Raw genomic sequence first — 21,071 nt, 5'->3', positions numbered from 1 at the left:
TTTATTGGTGTCTGTATATATAATGTCATTAATTAAAAATCCTCATCTTGACTTGCAGTGCTCTGAACTACCATGATGTAGCTAACATTAACTCTCGCTGCCAGAGAATATGTGATCAGTGGGATAGAAAGGTTTTACCCAGGCCCCTTTAGGCCTAGTTAAACACTGATGTATGTGTGTGTAAAGTACTTAATGTTTATTGGTGTCTGTATATATAATGTCATTAATTAAAATCCTCATCTTGACTTGCAGTGCTCTGAACTACCATGATGTAGCTAACATTAACTCGCTGCCAGAGAATATGTGATCAGTGGGATAGAAAGGTTTTACTCCAGGCCCCTTTAGGCCTAGTTAAACACTGATGTATGTGTGTGTAAAGTACTTAATGTTTATTGGTGTCTGTATATATAACGTTATTAATTAAAATCCTCATCTTGACTTGCAGTGCTCTGAACTACCATGATGTAGCTAACATTAACTCTGCTGCCAGAGAATATGTGATCAGTGGGATAGAAAGGTTTTACTCCAGGCCCCTTTAGGCCTAGTTAAACACTGATGTATGTGTGTGTAAAGTACTTAATGTTTATTGGTGTCTGTATATATAATGTTATTAATTAAAAATCCTCATCTTGACTTGCAGTGCTCTGAACTACCATGATGTAGCTAACATTAACTCTCGCTGCCAGAGAATATGTGATCAGTGGGATAGAAAGGTTTTACTCCAGGCCCCTTTAGGCCTAGTTAAACACTGATGTATGTGTGTAAAGTACTTAATGTTTATTGGTGTCTGTATATATAATGTCATTAATTAAAATCCTCATCTTGACTTGCAGTGCTCTGAACTACCATGATGTAGCTAACATTAACTCTCGCTGCCAGAGAATATGTGATCAGTGGGATAGAAAGGTTTTACTCCAGGCCCCTTTAGGCCTAGTTAAACACTGATGTATGTGTGTGTAAAGTACTTAATGTTTATTGGTGTCTGTATATATAACGCTATTAATTAAAAATCCTCATCTTGACTTGCAGTGCTCTGAACTACCATGATGTAGCTAACATTAACTCTCGCTGCTAGAGAATATGTGATCAGTGGGATAGAAAGGTTTTACTCCAGGCCCCTTTAGGCCTAGTTAAACACTGATGTATGTGTGTGTAAAGTACTTAATGTTTATTGGTGTCTGTATATATAATGTTATTAATTAAAATCCTCATCTTGACTTGCAGTGCTCTGAACTACCATGATGTAGCTAACATTAACTCTCGCTGCCAGAGAATATGTGATCAGTGGGATAGAAAGGTTTTACTCCAGGCCCCTTTAGGCCTAGTTAAACACTGATGTATGTGTGTGTAAAGTACTTAATGTTTATTGGTGTCTGTATATATAACGTTATTAATTAAAATCCTCATCTTGACTTGCAGTGCTCTGAACTACCATGATGTAGCTAACATTAACTCTCGCTGCCAGAGAATATGTGATCAGTGGGATAGAAAGGTTTTACTCCAGGCCCCTTTAGGCCTAGTTAAACACTGATGTATGTGTGTGTAAAGTACTTAATGTTTATTGGTGTCTGTATATATAACGTTATTAATTAAAATCCTCATCTTGACTTGCAGTGCTCTGAACTACCATGATGTAGCTAACATTAACTCTCGCTGCCAGAGAATATGTGATCAGTGGGATAGAAAGGTTTTACTCCAGGCCCCTTTAGGCCTAGTTAAACACTGATGTATGTGTGTGTGTAAAGTACTTAATGTTTATTGGTGTCTGTATATATAATGTTATTAATTAAAATCCTCATCTTGACTTGCAGTGCTCTGAACTACCATGATGTAGCTAACATTAACTCTCGCTGCCAGAGAATATGTGATCAGTGGGATAGAAAGGTTTTACTCCAGGCCCCTTTAGGCCTAGTTAAACACTGATGTATGTGTGTGTAAAGTACTTAATGTTTATTGGTGTCTGTATATATAACGTTATTAATTAAAATTCTCATCTTGACTTGCAGTGCTCTGAACTACCATGATGTAGCTAACATTAACTCTCGCTGCCAGAGAATATGTGATCAGTGGGATAGAAAGGTTTTACTCCAGGCCCCTTTAGGCCTAGTTAAACACTGATGTATGTGTGTGTAAAGTACTTAATGTTTATTGGTGTCTGTATATATAACGTTATTAATTAAAAATCCTCATCTTGACTTGCAGTGCTCTGAACTACCATGATGTAGCTAACATTAACTCTCGCTGCCAGAGAATATGTGATCAGTGGGATAGAAAGGTTTTACTCCAGGCCCCTTTAGGCCTAGTTAAACACTGATGTATGTGTGTGTAAAGTACTTAATGTTTATTGGTGTCTGTATATATAACGTTATTAATTAAAAATCCTCATCTTGACTTGCAGTGCTCTGAACTACCATGATGTAGCTAACATTAACTCTCGCTGCCAGAGAATATGTGATCAGTGGGATAGACTCGGAACTCTGACCCAGAAACGTCGCACTGCACTAGAGGTGGTTTCTGACATGTCTATTTCTGAATTTAAAACATTCTGTGTAGTTTTTAAAAATTTCTTCAGTTAGGTGTAGCACATGTGCAAAATTGAAAGTAACATAATTATTTACTATATTGTTGTAAGCATTGATTTGATATACATATTGAAATAACTGTGAATAAATCAAACTGTTTAGTACTTGTACACGTGAAAATAATGAAGGATGTTGTGTATACTGTTGGTAACATCTATTACAAGTATTGAAGTGTGCATCAACAAACTAAGTTGTTATATTTGGATATCACAAAAATTTTAAAATGGGAATTGTTTATAAAACTGTTTTCAAAATCTTTGTTGAAGCAAATTTTGCACTTGTACCTTTTATCTGTAAAGTTCTTAAAGAACATTTTTTGGATTAATCTATAATTGGATTTAAAATAATTAATTTATTAATAGGAAAAAGCTTAGAAGTATTCTACTTTCACTCCAGTTTAATATTGTGTTTGTTTCCTGTAGGAGGCTGAGCGTGTGTTGGAGAACATCGATCATTTGCATCTGGAGTTTGCTAAACGAGCAGCGGTCAGTAAATGTTATAATAAACTTTTATTATTATCAAGTGACCCTACAGGAAAGATTTAGTTATTTAAATATTTAATATTCAAAGAAAAAACTGTTTAGTTAGTTAAAGCATACTTGTTTACATACAAAATCTTTGAGAATAAATATCTGTGTTAATACTGTGCAACATGTAATTAAGAACTACAGTCACACCGAGTAGGTTTCTGAACTTTTAAATTTTCTTCTAGCCCTTTAACAACTGGCTGGATGGAGCACGTGAAGACCTGGTGGACATGTTTATTGTTCATACTATGGAGGAAATTCAGGTAAAAATTCAAACTGTTTTGTGTCACATAAGTTTGTATAATATAATCCAAAATGTTAACATCGTTTGATGGGTACTCTCTTCTTCAGCTTCAGATACTGTTTGAACCCATTTCTGCATTATGTAAAGTTTTATTTACTGTTATTTCACTTCTAAGTGTCATATATAAATAAAGATTTTACTGTTCAAATTTCCAATTGTAACTTTAATCAGTTAGTTCACCATTAAAGTATCAAAATATTTTGAGGAAAATATCAAAGTTAGTCTTAAATGAGTTCCTCAATGTATCACTTTTGCATTATACTACAATGTTACAGAAGCTTTAACAAAATTTTGTGTTTTATCTTTATAGTTAAAAATTGTTAAAATATTAACACACAAGCACACATTTTTAACCTGTTAACTTATAGTATACTATTAAGAACCATGATCAATGCAACACTGAAAGCTTGTTGTAAATGTTATCCTTTTTTTCACTAACATCATATTTTGTCAAACTATTCGAACTTATCCAATGACCAGAGAATCGGGGGCAGTCCCACTCCTTTGGAGAGCTCTGCTTCCCCAATATGAGAAATAATCTATTTTTAAAATTACCCAGATCATGATATTCACTGACAAGAAAAGGAGTAATTTTTCTGCTTCTTCCCCCAATAAAAAAACCCTAAAAGTACCACTGAATGAATTATAGGAATATTTACTGAGTAATCAAGGATGATGGCCCCCCTCCCTTCAAGAGTTTTTGGGCTGTTTGGTTTCTTTAACTGTGTCTGATTATTTTTAATCCAACACGTTTTCAGTTGTCATTTAAGCTAAATCATTCTTAAGCCTAAAAAGAATTATTTACCTCATGTTAGAGTAAGAACCATTTAGATAACTTTATTTCTTATAATTGTAGGCTTTAATCGACGCTCACGAACAGTTTAAACAAACACTCGGTGAAGCTGACAAGGAACACAAGGCTATCATTGCCTTGACACAGGAGGTTCAGACCATTGCTACACAATATCAAATCCCAGGTGGCATCGAGAACCCATACACAACCATCACTTCAACCGTAAGTAACCAATTAAATAACTTCCAATTTATCTTGCATGAAATGCTGATATGGAATAAAATAACTGAAAAGTTCCATGTTGCTTGTAAATAATATTATAATTAACCAGAAATATTCATATTTTATTAAATTACTTTTGTATGGGTGTGGCCCAGTAGTTAGCTTGCCTGAACTGTAGATCCATGGGTCTGCCATTTTTGTTCTGTTTTTACAAAATTAAGGCTGCACCTGAGGAGCTTTGTGTGCATCATAAGAGTTACAGTCAAACCCCAAAGTAGCCTAAGAATCAGCAGTGGGTGCTGTCGACTAATAACAATCTTACCCTAGTCCAGCAATTCAAAAGTTGATATGAAGGTATGGGTCACCTCAAGTCAGGACAGTTATTACTGTCCTAAACTAACAAGTCATCAAACCATAGTGAGTCTTGAGGTTCAGAAAGATTTAAAGCATTGCTCTAGTCTGTCACTTCAAAATTACAGATAGCAAATAGTCTCGAGTTAGATTTGCACAAATATTTAAAACAAACCTTACCATCTTTTTTCCTGCAGTATTGTATCCTAAACATGCAATTAATTGATTATTCTAATAAGAAAGTTTTGGAAAGTTAAACACACACTCAGTTTCTTTAATGTATCTTTTGACATACGTTTTTTTATAAATATTAAGAATTTCAAAAAGTTTCTAATCATTTTAAAATTTCACTGTTATTCCAGACGATTACCAATAAATGGGGAGAAGTTAAACAGCTGGTTCCTAAACGAGACCAAGTTCTCCAGACGGAGATGATGCGTCAACAATGTATCCTTTTGTGTTACGATTAATTACGTCTTGAAAGGCTGAATGACACCATAAATGAAATGAATAACCATATCTTACATACACAGTGGACCAAAAGATGTTACTTAATTCTTCAGAGTGCTACAATTATAGCTTACATAAATAAGTGACGTATAAAATATTACCTATACATTGCTGTTATCAGTGGCATAGCTACAAGAAATACCCCCCCTACATTCATTTCTCTATAATTGTAGTTATGATTTAGGCTCCTGATGAGCTTGGATATACTTACGTCACTGGCTGTTTCTAATATATCATGGTGACAGGTTCCAGATTTAAAAAGATAAATAATATACCTAATGTTTCATACCTGAGCATAGATAAAAGCTCTGTTACATACAAGATTTTTGTTGACTTCAGCGTTGTTTATCATTTCTGATGATTAAACGTGTACATGTCACGTGTTAGCTTAGAACTTTCATTCTTTAATATCTATCATTTCATTTATTCACCCACTACACTAGTTTTATTTACACAACTGTTAAATATCCAATAATACTTCTATCTACAAAGTACTGGATGTCATCTGTAATTTCAATAATACTTTTATCTACAAAATACCTGATGTCATCTGTAATATAATTTCGAACTTTATGAAATTATTTATAAGTACAGTTGTTTCAGTCCTCATAGATTATGAGTGTGTTTTAATGTCGGTAAAGGCTAAACCCAAAGTTAGTTATTCACAATAATGTTAGCATGATTACGTTCAGAAAACAGTTACAATTAGTTTCAGTGTAAATTGTCTTATGTCACTACACACTGGGAGCATCTAAATTGTTTACTTACAAGTGTATATGCATATGCTTCCAAGGTTTTCCATCTTTGTACTGTACAAATGACTCTTTGCTATTACTTTGGTTCCTTAATTTGAACTTAGCTAACGAACGTTTGCGACGCAAGTTTGCCGAGAAGGCTAACGTTGTTGGACCTTGGATAGAACACCAGATTGACGCTGTTTTAGCAGCTGGAATGGGTATGCAAGGTACACTAGAAGATCAGCTGAACAAACTTAAACAGATGGAACAGAGTGTAGTACAATACCGTTCACACATTGATGAACTTGAGAAGTTCAACCAGGTGATATTAAGTTCCTTTTTTAAACCAGTTTAACATGGTAGTTGTTTAAATAAAATAAATGATAATTATAGATACAGGAAGACATTCACTTTTCATTTTGACTTAATTTACAGGAGAAGTTCATTCTACCTTTTCATATAGAAACTGAATTTTGTAATACATCGTGTCCATTATTTTGTAAAGAATTTTCTTTCTTCCACTTTAAATATGTCAAACAACGTAATAGTCTCTTGTCATTGAGTTTTATGTTTTCGAGCTGAACTTGTCATGATTTATATTTGTATTTAATCATAACTCTGTCCTGCTTTCTTTACAGGAGGTGCAAGAAGCCATGATTTATGAAAATCGCTACACTCAGTACAGTATGGAGGTAGGAGATTACACTTAAAAATAAACTGTGACAACTCATTCTCTCAACAGTTCCCTTCCTGTGAGCTGTAATGACTATACATGTATAACTGGCTTTGTAAATTTAATTGATGCTTCTAACTGTTTTATTCCGCTGTATTTCATGTTTCTTTAGTCTCTATCATACATTACACCTTTTTCAAATAGTCTAACTGTTAATTTTGTTTCTAACAGACGTTAAGAGTAGGTTGGGAACAGCTGCTGACGTCCATTCATCGTACAACAAATGAAATTGAGAACCAGGTGAGAATTAAACTCTGAAGTTTTATTCCTGTAACATACGAGTTACATGAAGATCTCAAAGTTCACTTTGACCACAGTATTTCTGTTCCATCCTAAGCTTCTAAGTCACATTTTGTTTTGTTTTTCATCATACTACTCATGGGATGTTGGAGTTATTTTAAAATATCACAGGTCTTCCTAGCAACATTACTTAAATATCATTGTTGACGTTTGTGTCAGTTCATTTAGCACTTTTTTCTACACAACTATTTAATTATTTATTAACAAGTTGGACAATAATATTAAAAATTGTAAGCCTAACGAAAGTTTAGTAACAGTAATATCCAAGATAGTTGTATCTTTAACTTAAAGTAATATATCTTAACTAGTAATGTTACATCATATCACACACCCCACTGTTTCATAACCAGTTTTCACTATCCATAATCAGAGCTTAAATTAACATGTGGTAAAACCAATATGCTAAAGTTATTTACTTTCACTCCAAACATATCAAGGAATCAAAATAAGGATGTGAACATTTATGATACTTGTAAAAGTTTTCAAGTTGTAATCTGTACCAAGAATACTGTTGGATTTTAAACAGAACTGAATGAATTTTGTATTAAATTTGTTGTAACGAAAGAAACTTAATTATGAAAAATGTAAGTTTAGAAGGTCTATCACTAAGATATTTCGATAATGATGGACTAAATTGTAGCAGACATTTAAGGCCAAGCACTCTTAAAGTTGTAGACTAAAAATCAGTTTAATGAAGTAAGTGTAACTCAGAATTTATGAGGAACAAATGATCTTTGTTACCAAAAAACACCCACAAAGCTATCAGAATGTTACATTCTGATAGCAGTAAGGGAGGTTCCATCCATTGAACCCCTGCACTCTAGAAGCAAAATATCTCAAAACTTGGTTAATAGTAATTAACTGGTAACACACTTTGTTATATGAAAGACATAATTGTATACCATTTTTTCTGCTTCAGATCCTCACCCGAGATTCTAAAGGAATCACACAAGAACAGCTGAATGAGTGTCGTACTTCGTTCAACCACTTTGACAAGACTAGATCAGGACGGTTGACTCCGGAAGAGTTCAAATCTTGTCTTGTCAGCTTAGGATTTAACATCAGAAATGACAGACAGGTAAATTCAGAGAACTATCACATTCTGTGGAGAGTATCATAATTTATTACAGGAAGTAATGTGATACAGTAACTTGTGTATGATTTTGAAATTTCCATTAAAATGTAAAAAGGAATGTTAAAAATATAGTCTCACATTATTACTGTTTTCAGATTAACTGTTAGTATTCTACTGTTTAATAATTTAATGAATATATTAGCATATAAATTAATTTATATATATTCTAAACAAATGGTGTATTAGGTAAATAAAATGAGTAGCGGTCAGCTTGTAGAAGCTTCTGAGTGTAAGCATGGCCACACTCTCTAGAATCAAACTGACTCAAAAGCGCGCTTGTTATTTATTAAGTATGGCATCGATTCCAGGTTCAATAGTTCTTCCATTGTGTACACTTTTTTCCTTTCTTCCCTTAAGAATTTTCTCAACATTGAATATTAAAATTCCTTCTGAACAAAGGTTTTTGAAAGTAAACTGTCTGATTTTTTGTGTGACCAATATTCAAGAAAATAGACATACCCCTAATGTTAACATAATTACCAGTTTAATAAATATTGAACTAGTGCATCCGTTACTGTAAATTAAAAATTCTGTGGTAAATGTAATAAAACATTCATACACTTCATAGAAAACGTTCTATATACCCTATAATATGTTTCCTAGAGAATGTTCTGTACTTTTAGGGAGAAGCAGAGTTCCGTAGGATTATGAATATCGTGGATCCCAATAACACAAGCATGGTCCAGTTTGAAGTGTTTTTGGACTTCATGACAAAAGAAAGCTCTGATACTGACACAGCAGAACAAATTATTGAATCCTTCCGTATCTTGGCTGGAGACAAGGTTAGAAATGTTTCAGGATTGTTAAACAGACTTTCTTAACTCGGTTGTGTATGATACAATATATGAACCAGTAACCCTCCTATTTCTGTATAGTACCTACCTGTGTTTTCAATAACCTCCTTTTTTTCCAGCCTTACATCATGCCTGACGAACTAAAGAGGGAACTTCCACCGGATCAAGCTGATTACTGTATCCAGAGAATGCCACCTTACAAAGGACCTGGGGCTGCACCTGGAGCCTTGGATTACATGTCTTTCTCAACCTCACTTTATGGGGAAAGTGACCTGTAATTCATTCTGCACCACCACCATAGCTGGGCAGTCACAGTAGTAGCTTCTTTGTTATGGTTCATGAACAAGTCTTTTCCTTCCCCATGGTGGCAGCTTGAATCTCACTGCTGGCATTAATATGTTGTGATTTTTTTTTTCTCCCTGTTTTTGTCTTTTGTTCTGTGTGTTCCTCAACAGGTGAGGATTAATGTGTCAGACTACAAGTGTCATAGGAAGTGCTCTCTCTAGTGTTGTAAGTAAAGTCTAATTGCCTCATAACAAGTTTATGCAGTTGATAATTTTTGTTGCTTTTTGATGTATTTTTGTCCATTTGGGATAGGGGAGTCAGTTCATAATAATGTAGACAAAAACTACTTAACGTGCAGACCCTTGTCACAAGAAGTGATGTTTTGATTGAAATGACTGGTTGGTTTATAGTGTCGTTATTCAGCTTCACAAAGATACCAAAATAAATACTTCCTCCCAGTTGAGTGTAGCACTATTTTTTTGCTTGTAATGTTCAGAGTATAACTGTATTTATATATCTAGGACAGCTATAAGTTGGTATAAGGAATATTCAATGATCAGATATTAAAGAATTAGCAATTAATAAATAGAGTTCTTTGGAAATCTTGCATATAGGTTTAGCTTTTACTGAGACATCATCTTGTTCTTAAAAGTACAAAACCTTAACCAGTTTTAGTTCAGCAGAATACTGTAGATCTAGTAATATTAACAATATTTCATTTAAAAACTGGGTAGTTGGTAGTCAATTTTTTTCTGCAAGTTTTTATTTGCTCTTTTTCACATCAAAATAACACTTCAAATTACACAAAGTTCATTTTAAATAACTGACCAGAAATGGAGTTGATGTTTATTAACATAGAAAAAGATACTGAAAATTAAGATGAAAACATTTACACTGTTCCAGACAAAATGGAAAACTGAAAATATTCCCCATCTCTAGTCCATCACCCCCTTGTACAAAACTGTTTAAACAATCCTACAGATTAAACTTATTCATAATAAAAGTTTTGTCATGATGGATTTCAACATATTTCAATATCAAGAACCACATGGTTGTTACTTTTTACAAATCTGTAACATATTATTTGTTAATCATTTTACCCCATCACTTGATTTATAAAAACACATTTTCCAACAACTGATTGAAAACAATGAAGTCACTATGCTCAAAACTACAAGACTGCATAATTCAACAAGTACATATACATTGTGTGAGATTTTCTTTAACAAACATACCACAGTAACAATCAACAGAAGGACCTGAATTTTGTTTTTGTGTGTAACAATAGACTTAGTGCACGTTCACATTAAGAACTGTAAATAAACCAAAAACAGACTGCCTTTAGTAAATCACTGTAATCTAGTACACTAAACACGCCCAGTTGTTACTTCAACACTCACACTGTTATTTAGTAGCATTATTTCACACAAAGGTTGTTAAACATCCTTTAACCGATTAAGAATACACAGAACTGATTGCAGCTATTATAAACATAATACAAGATCACATTACGTTTTGTAACATTTACAACTTGGTTTCTCTGTGAGCTGTTTTCTCAGACACTGGAAGTATTGTTTAAACTATTATCTCAATTTTACTGTCCTCAAATACTCTAATCGGACTAAATACTCTAAAGGAGAAATCGGACTAATCCATCAGCTGATATTTTAAAAATTTTGATAAATTACAACAAACCTTCCACCACTTCAACACATTTGTCTGGAACTATTTATTTTTCTTGCTGGTCATTATAGGGTTAAACTTCCAGTTTCTATGGTACAAACATACTGTGAACTGCTTAAAGTATGTTATTGCTTTTGAAAAGAAACACCTATATATATATATATATATTACAAGTTCTTTGATAAAACTACATAACAACTAACTTTTAATATTTTATTTAAAAGGTCACAAAGCCCAGTCACAGTTCAAATTACAAAAACATAGAACATCATAATTAGTCAAATGGTAAATGTTAAAAAGCTTGATGACACATGAAACGAAATCTATTTCAACAAAAGAACATTATAAAACTCACGTCGACTTTGTTCTTACAACCATTAACAGTCATCATCTACCTATGATATAAAAAATTCAAACTCTTGCAGAGTTCAAAATGAGAGGTTAATATCAACATTCTACCCAACCACAAACAAAGATCAACTTTGTTTTTAAAGATGTAATGTATATACACAAACTTATCTTGTTAAAGTAACCATAACATGTTGGAGATATCTCTGTTTAAATAAAAGTTGGCAAATACTATGTTAACTGTGTTTCAGAAAACTTCTAAAGAACATTTAAAACTATGAATTAGAACTATTTGACAGTAACATATGGTTGAGTTTTTATTTCTTCAGAGACAACCTCATCATTGTCTTTTTGAACTAATAACATTACACAGAGTTTACTTCATGTGTTTGTCCATCTAGAATGATGAAGCACGCTAATGTCTATTCTGTTAAAACTTAAAAACTTAAGTAATATGAAAAACTAACTCAAAATTAGTAAATCTAAAAATACTGAAGAGACTTGTAAATTCATCAAGAATGTTTTGTTGGTTACTTCAACACTTCTGAAGAAAAGCATTTATTTATATATATATATAAACATCAAATCATATTCCAAAATTACCATATATAAAAAATGAAAGTTACATAGCTTCGACATGGTAAAATGTTAAAATAAATAATAAACCAAAAGCCACAAGAAACACAGAACACTTCACTGTAACATCTTTTTTCTTTCAATTTTTAAACCTTTGAATCAGTTCGTATTTTCAGACTTCCTAAGTAAACAAAATGGGAATGTTTTGGTACAATATTGGATGTGGAATGTTTCACAAGTTGTACAAATAAAATATATTACCCAATACAGAGAAAATACTTCACACAAAAGCCATGAGTTATAAAACAATGCTGTTACTAGAAAAATTATCTTTAAGTAACAACTGTGAACTACATGGACATAAATCTATAGAAAGGGTTCTAGAAAAAAACTGGAATGCTTCAGATCAGATCTCGAGTTTCAGGATATGGAATGTCACTGACAAAATCTAAATTATTTTCATAAGGCAGAAGGTTTCATAGTTCAAACGTCAATAAGTCAAAAGGAAAAATTTGGACTTTTTAAAGTTTTTTTTTAATTGCCATGTTTTTCATTTGTTCAGTCATCACAGAATCAGGACAATAAATGTGTATGTGTTTAAAGTTTAGTAATAAATCATATTACAAGAGTGTGCGACATGCAATAAGTGAATACTGATAAAGTTATGCTAATTCTCAATAGATGGCAGCAGTTTGTTCTAACTGTATCTAAAATTTGGAGAATCCTCCTATTTTCTTCTTCCTTCATTATTAATGAAGATCAAAACATACCAGTCTAACTGTAACTACCACATGACCTTAAAAGATCCAAAATACTGTTTCACTTTCCAGTTTTTTTTCTTTTAAACCATTATTCTTGATGCCATAAAACACTCGTCTGTGTCTTTTCTTTATAAGAACTTTCTTAAGCCTGCTTTTCAAATAAATCTCAAACATGCAAAAACAGCATGGGAATAAAATAACTTACTTAGTCTCCTGAAAATTAAAAATTCTTTGGTAGGAAAGATGCAAGCTCAAATGTTCGATAACCCAAGTACAAGAAACATAAGAAATGCATATTTAGAACAGGAACAGCAGACTAGGTAACTTCAAGAAATATAACACTCAAGTTCTGGAATAATTATCAAACATTATATTAATTATTTAAAATGGTTTGTATTAAATATATATTTTTTTCTGCTAAGTACAAGAAAAAACATACATCATAAAGTATATTATTTCAGCAAGTATATAAAAGGAAACTTGAATAACCACACTATGACAGGTGCAATTAAATTATATATACATGATTAACACTCAGAAGTGTTATTGGTAAAATGTGTTGGTTGTATAACATAACCCTGAACACCAATTATTTAATTTAAGCAACACACACACATATGGAAATGTATAGGAAAAATTTCATACAAAAATCATTTGAAACTAACTAAAATTACTTGTATGTAACATGACCTGGCTTCACAAGTTTTTAGCAAGGGCCTTATATGATATCCATTCAAACGTGCGTCAACTTTTCACGAGGACTTTACACGGTATCCATTCAAACGTGCGTCAACTTTCTACGAGGACTTTACACGGTATCCATTCAAACGTGCGTCAACTTTCTACGAGGACTTTACACGGTATCCATTCAAACGTGCGTCAACTTTACACGGTATCCATTCAAACGTGCGTCAACTTTCCACGAGGACTTTACACGGTATCCATTCAAACGTGCGTCAACTTTCCACGAGGACTTTACACGATATCCATTCGAACATGGGTCAACTTTCCACGAGGACTTTACACGATATCCATTCGAACATGGGTCAACTTTCCACGAGGACTTTACACGATATCCATTCGAACATGGGTCAACTTTCCACGAGGACTTTACACGATATCCATTCGAACGTGGGTCAACTTTCCACGAGGACTTTACACGGTATCCATTCAAACGTGGGTCAACTTTCCACGAGGACTTTACACGGTATCCATTCAAACGTGCGTCAACTTTTCACGAGGACTTTACACGGTATCCATTCAAACGTGTGTCAACTTTCCACGAGGACTTTACACGGTATCCATTCAAACGTGCGTCAACTTTCCACGAGGACTTTACACGGTATCCATTCAAACGTGCGTCAACTTTTCACGAGGACTTTACACGATATCCATTCAAACGTGCGTCAACTTTTCACGAGGACTTTACACGATATCCATTCGAACATGTGTCAACTGACACATAAAGAGTTTACATGGTATCCATTTACACGTGTCAACGGACATATGAGAACTTTACATGACCTATATTCCAGTATATGTCAACTCCCACAAGAACTTCAGGTGGCTTAAATTTAAGTGTGTACCAACTAACGTACAAGTTTTTTGTCAACTGAAATATGAAATTACAGTTTGTGAAGTACCTGGTCTTACATTAAACATTGTGAAATATTTTTCAATTTGCACACAGCACATACTGTTTAATGAAATTATAATAGCAGCCAAGTAACTAAACATTGTAAGACTTAATATAAAAAGTTACTTTGAAATAATAATAAAACAAACACTGAAAAATAAAAAAATAAATAGTCCTAGGATATTTCTCAGTATAAAGATTGATTTATGTTTCACTAGATTTTGTCTGTTGGAAATATGAGAATAGCACACTTCACAAACACGTATACATTACTAATCGATGTGTTCAGAGAAAAACTAAGACACTGTTTGTTTATTTAAAGATGGAAGTAGATAATGGTTTGGAATCCTAAAGATTCCATCTTCAGAAACTGGAATAGAATATAGATATTACTATAAAAACCTTGTATGTCACTAAAATTACCTTGTTACATTTAATAACAATTAAATGTATGTAAAGTTAATACAAGGAGAATCTAGAATAAGAAAACCACAAAAATTAGAAGACTTGTCACTATTATTTCACGTATCAAAAAATGTGCAAGTTACGTGAAGATTGTGCAATATTATTCAGGGTTTCATAAAATCGATAATTGTATATCAACACTGGCCTTGCAGAGGATAGTGAAATTAGCTGTGCCGAGTTGTCCGATCTCTTAACTATACTGGCACACAGGGGTTACTAGAATTCCCAAACATTCACTCGCTTTAACACATTTGGATTTGCCAAAAGAAGAGCCCCCACAGTCTGAATGCATAAAAACATACAAGATAAGAACTACAAGGAACTCGGAGGAAGTCCTTTGTAATGAAGGAATCTTGTATGTGCGAAATCAATTTGATAGTAGCAACTTCCTCTATGTACCACCACAGTGAAGAACCAGTTCAACACAACTTCCTCTATGTACTGCCACAGTGAAGAACCAGTTCAACACAACTTCCTCTATGTACCGCCACAGTGAAGAACCAGTTCAACACAACTTCCTCTATGTACCACCACAGTGAAGAACCAGCACAACACAACTTCCTCTATGTACCACCACAGTGAAGAACCAGTACAACACAACTTCCTCTATGTACCACCACAGTGAAGAACCAGTACAACACAACTTCCTCTATGTACAGCCACAGTGAAGAACCAGTACAACACAACTTCCTCTATGTACAGCCACAGTGAAGAACCAGTACAACACAACTTCCTCTATGTACCGCCACAGTGAAGAACCAGTACAACACAACTTCCTCTATGTACCACCACAGTGAAGAACCAGTACAACACAACTTCCTCTATGTACCGCCACAGTGAAGAACCAGTACAACACAACTTCCTCTATGTACCGCCACAGTGAAGAACCAGTACAACACAACTTCCTCTATGTACCGCCACAGTGAAGAACCAGTACAACACAACTTCCTCTATGTACCGCCACAGTGAAGAACCAGTACAACACAACTTCCTCTATGTACCGCCACAGTGAAGAACCAGTTCAACATAACTTCCTCTATGTACCACCACAGTGAAGAACCAGTACAACACAACTTCCTCTATGTACCGCCACAGTGAAGAACCAGTACAACACAACTTCCTCTATGTACCACCACAGTGAAGAACCAGTACAACACAACTTCCTCTATGTACCACCACAGTGAAGAATCAGTACAACACAACTTCCTCTATGTACCACCACAGTGAAGAACCAGTACAACACAACTTCCTCTATGTACCACCACAGTGAAGAACCAGTACAACACAATTTCCTCTATGTACCACCACAGTGAAGAACCAGTACAACACAACTTCCTCTATGTACCACCACAGTGAAGAACCAGTACAACAGAGCAAATTTCATCATCCTCTGCACAAAACTCTCCATATTAGTGTATGCTCCAATCCTGAAATAAATACAGTATTAATGAATGTTCTCTTATTCTAGTTTCTCTTCTTGTTCACTTTCTATAATTTTCTTTCAGCCTAGTTGTTGTTGTTAAATGTAGTAATATGCTTTTTCATTCTACTGATGTCCATGGATTGAAGTAACTTTTCTATACTGTGCCTCAGAGACTGAAAGTGGAATCTACAGAAATCCAGAAAGTGTATCTGCACTCATTTTTAAACAAATAAAGAATGGTTTTCACCATAAGTGTCCTAATTCTCTGGTGAACTTGAGTATCTAAAGACCATGCAAATACAAATGCCATATTAGTAAACATTAAACATTCAGTTATAGTTCAGAATATCAAAACCCTTTAGAAACTTTCTCCACTCTGGAAATCATAGTGGAAAAAAATTAATGTGTTTTCAACTTATCAAAAGGTTTATTTACTTACATACATTATGTACCTCCTAGAAAGTTAATAAAATAAAGTTTTATTTCTTAAGTTAGAATGACAGAGTCTTAGACAAGCATTCTCTTTGATGTTATAGAAATAAACAAACTAGAATCTAACCTACTTCTAAATATGCTTCTTATATATATACGTGTGTGTATATATATATTAAAAAGTTACCTAAGTATTTCTGGTTTTCAGGTTTTGGAACATGAATTTAAATAATACCCAAGTGTAATAGAACTTATAAACAAAATGTGTATCATTTTCTCTATCAACACAGTTCGTTTTGAAGGTTATAACACTTAAACTGAGGATATATACGTATAATGCACAGTAGTTTTAAAAAGCCACAATGCATCATGATCTAACTCAACACGGTAAACACATAGTTAATCAATTGAATGTTTCCATGTAATACTGTAAAAAATGACAACAAAATTACTTGCATGTTGTGATGAATAAAAATACATTTTAGCTTTTTGTTTCTTATTTGCATAACCAAGCACTCTTCCAGCATATTTAACCACAGGCATAGCTCATTACGATTCATATGTATACAAGACAACACCTCCTATTCACTAGTATAAAAAAAAAAAAAACCACTTATTTTTAGCTTTAATACTTACTTAAGGTATAAGCTACATTATCACATCTAACAGACTATAAATGACAACATACATAATATACATCGAGTTACACACACCCATACTCAAACCAGATAGAACTATCAGTATTATGTCCTGAAGCCGTCTCTGGAACGGCATTCTCCGAGTCTTTACCAGGTTTAGAGCGATGCAGCTTAGACAATTCATAGTTCCTGTTACGGACCTTAGCAATGTCAACAGAGCTTCTCAACGCTGACCCAGGATCCCTGCTGCCAGACGAGTAGGGGTGAGGTAGTGTCTGCCGCAGTGCAGATCTTTCTAACTTCACAGGACTACCTGTATTAGATGGAGAAGACTGTTTGGATTCAGGTGATCCCAAGTTAGTTATAACATTAACAGTTGTGTGGTTCTGGATGGTAGTTTGGTGGGAAGATTTGGATGTAGCTGGTTGGTTTGACGATGGGGATTGTCCATCGAGTTCCTGACGATAATAAAAACATGGTTTAAAAATGAAAATCTTATTCTTTAAGCACAACATTCTGTTTCACATGCTCATAGAAACAACAATACTGTGTCCATTCAAGAGGATTCAATGTGTTTCAAAGACACAACTAATCTTTATCTAAACCATTTTTTCACAAGAAACTGAACGATAAAAGAGGTATTTAACCTTGAAAGTCTTTCTCGTTTGTCATAGATCATTCATAACATCTGACTCACCTATTTCTCTTAAAGACATATAAATACACACACATCAACCAACCTGATTCGTGCAGGGTGACTGTGGGGTGCTGGGTTGAGACTGAGACAACTTAAGGAACGGTCCAACATCTCGAACTGGAAAATCATCATCCCAACTCGAGGTCCGTTTTTGTAGGCCAGAGTCTAACACATTTAACAAAAAGAATTCACACACAGTAGAATTTGAAACAAAAATCTATAAACTAATAACACTATATAACACAAATTGTGTTTCTAGATAGTATATGTTATTTCTTAATTACTTATGTTGTAAAAATACAGAAAACAGCCATTATTCCCTTCAAACTTTGCTTCTGTGACCTGGATAATGAAGTTTAGAAATTAACCTATTTTTTATGTAAAAACAGGAAAATTTACACATTTTCATTTACATAAGGTCTGAATAAAATAACATATGAATCAAGATTTACATGTATTTATACTAAAGTTATACAAAAATGTTTAGAAGTGAGTAGTTTTTCGAGATTTGCGACTGTAATGTAAATCACTTTCACGTATCAGCCCCCAAATATAGTCTCCCTTCATGTTTTAGTTATAAGCTCCCAGGTCACAAAAGCAAAGTTTGAATAGAAAAAATGGGTCTTTTCCATTTACTTTAGGCATAAACAACTGGGAAATAACACACGCTGCCCAGGAACAAGAAAAAGTAAGAATTTTGTTACATAGTGTTGTATACAGCTAATAAATGACCAAAATAAATTAAAACAGTACAATAGAAACAACAACAGGCAGGAATAAACCTTATACCAACCAAGACCTACAAAATAAACAAAAGTACAGGTTACAGCCCATCAAAAGAGCTGCTATTCGAGAATTTCATCTACCAGTTTAGATACATTCAAGGGAGATCTGGCTGTAAGGTTACAGTTTCTCAAAACATTAGTCACCTGGCATAGTTCAGGAGAAAGTCATCTATGCACTGAAGTGGTAACCATTGATAAATTTATATGCAAAAACGGCTCGTTTGGGTTGAGAAAATATTTTACATAGAAGAGCGAACAACGTTTCGACCTTCTTCGGTCATCGTCAGGTTCACAAAGAAAGAGGTAACTGACCGGAAGCTGACCACATATTTGAAAGTTGTTGTGTAACTGTGTGTCGAAATGTAGAGGGCGGTATTAGATGTTTGAATATATAATTTTATTTTATTATATTAATATAGGTACGTACCTACGTAAAACCGACTCACACACACCGCAAATATACGGCATCCCCAAACCTCATAAACCAGATTGTCCATTACGACCAATAATGTCCACATATGAATCGTTTAATTACAATCTTGGCAAATACATAGCATGGGCATTCTCCAAATATGCAACATCAGCCAGCTCATTCATCAAAGACTCTTTTAATTTCAAGTCTAATCTAAATCAACTTAATCATAAAGCCTTAATGGCTAGTTTCGATGTTATATCCCTCTTTACAGAAGTTCCAACCACTGAAGCCTGCAAGATAGCCTTAGAACTCTATATCCGAGACCCTAACCCAACTATAGAAATTCCCAGTAACCAGTTAGCAACCCTCATAGAATTCACCACAATAAAGACAAACTTCATGTTTAACAACCAAAACTATATACAAACAAATGGCCTAAGCATGGGCAACCCAGTATCACCAGTCCTAGCCAATATTTTTATGACACAAGTTGAAACACAAGCAATTAACACAGCATTACATCCACCACTATACTGGTACAGATATGTAGATGACACGGTTGCGGGATTCAAATCTACAGAACACATACTTAATTTTTTCAATCACATTTTCTATTTTCCGAGCAACTAAGACAAATGTAATATAAACAGTTCATCTTTCATAACAATCTTTTTATCAGGATTGTTAATTATTACATAGGTTTCATTAAACTTACATGTATGGACAAGGGCCAAAACGTACTGTGTCACGACCTTTTAAAAACTATATTAAATATTCTATTAAAAATACATAAACTTTTGTTGATAAACTTGACATGAAAATGTAGTTTGTAGTTCAAGTTGTAATAAAAGTAAAATGTAGTTTGTAGTTCAAGTTGTAATAAAAGTAAAATGTAGTTTGTAGTTCAAGTTGTAATAAAAGTAAAATGTAGTTTGTAGTTCAAGTTGTAATAAAAGTTCTAATTTTTAATTCAAAATATTCCAATAACTTTTTATCACGTGATATTTCTTTGCTCCAAATTATCTTTCTTCCCTATATAAAATTGAAATTTAAAGTGAACATCAATTATTCAATACAAGGTTGGTCCCTCCATACCCTAGTGATAACAAGAACAGACAAGTTCTATCCTTACTCTCTGCATTGCAATCAGTATGTAACCATTAAAGTAACCATGAAAGTCACACTATAAATTTTGATAATTTAAGCATACATTCACAAAGTTTTTGAAAATTATCAGTAAACACTACAAGGATTAATTCTGAGACATGATGACGCTTAATTAACATAGCTATATAAATAGGTATCTATGGGCAATATTCCTCACAAAGCATGTACTGGCTCTCTCGTAAACATTTCTGTAGCTTTGAAAAAAATTCAGTTAGTGTTCTGAACAATTTTTATAAATTTAATAAGTGTTAAACTTTTTAAAGAAAATCTTTCATTAATAACCGAATAATAATAAAACACCATACTGGTTCCACAGTTACGTACCACACACATACAAAGACAAAATATACAGTCAATTTTCACACCATACGTGCAACTAAAAAATTATTTGTAAATTTTCACAAATCATCAACATTTGAATAGTATGAAGAGTTTCAACATCTTAAAACAATTTCACTACAAATATTTTAATGATTAGATAATAAAAGGTCAGCATTAGTAGCTCGACATGCTAACTTCTCACGTTACAATGAACTGAGTAACTACAAATCCATAACTTCCCTTATATATCACGATGTTCAGCAATTAAATCTTACTCTTATGAGAAATACTGAAATGAAACAACTGGTTTCAATCCAGCCAACATTAAAAACGTGTGTATATAATTAACAGTAATAAGCTAAAAACCACCTGGTGGCTGACTTCCTCAATACAGATAAAGCTGTTGTTTTGTTTACCACAAATCATGATATTGTAAAACATAAAAAAAGAA

The 21,071-nt window shown here is 33.5% G+C and overlaps 1 protein-coding gene and 1 pseudogene across 8 annotated transcripts in view; one reads left to right on the top strand and one right to left on the bottom strand.

Moving 5' to 3' along the window:
- LOC143226705 (alpha-actinin-like) overlaps positions 1-9,731 on the top strand; it is a 39,742-nt pseudogene extending 30,011 nt beyond the window's left edge. Inside the window, exons 13-23 of the transcript XR_013014715.1 lie at positions 2,399-2,507; positions 3,005-3,067; positions 3,295-3,372; positions 4,270-4,428; positions 5,142-5,226; positions 6,149-6,348; positions 6,665-6,718; positions 6,931-6,999; positions 7,979-8,137; positions 8,818-8,976; positions 9,108-9,731. The product of XR_013014715.1 is annotated as an alpha-actinin-like (transcript). The remainder of the gene's footprint in view (positions 1-2,398; positions 2,508-3,004; positions 3,068-3,294; positions 3,373-4,269; positions 4,429-5,141; positions 5,227-6,148; positions 6,349-6,664; positions 6,719-6,930; positions 7,000-7,978; positions 8,138-8,817; positions 8,977-9,107) is intronic.
- Positions 9,732-17,209: 7,478 nt separating this feature from the next.
- The window catches only part of LOC143226703 (uncharacterized), a 65,525-nt gene continuing 61,663 nt past the window's right edge, over positions 17,210-21,071 (bottom strand). For all 7 annotated transcript variants that reach the window (XM_076458037.1, XM_076458041.1, XM_076458043.1 and 4 more), the window contains 2 exons: positions 17,976-18,097; positions 17,210-17,693 (listed from right to left, as the gene is read on the bottom strand). In XM_076458037.1, coding sequence (XP_076314152.1) covers positions 17,301-17,693; positions 17,976-18,097 — 515 coding nt within the window. In that variant the 3' untranslated portion in view covers positions 17,210-17,300. The remainder of the gene's footprint in view (positions 17,694-17,975; positions 18,098-21,071) is intronic.

This window comes from Tachypleus tridentatus, chromosome 9 (assembly GCF_004210375.1).
Source record: "Tachypleus tridentatus isolate NWPU-2018 chromosome 9, ASM421037v1, whole genome shotgun sequence".
Lineage (NCBI taxonomy): Eukaryota > Metazoa > Arthropoda > Merostomata > Xiphosura > Limulidae > Tachypleus > Tachypleus tridentatus.
The sequence above is the reverse complement of the archived record's forward strand: the minus strand, read 5'-3'. Positions and strand labels throughout refer to the sequence as shown.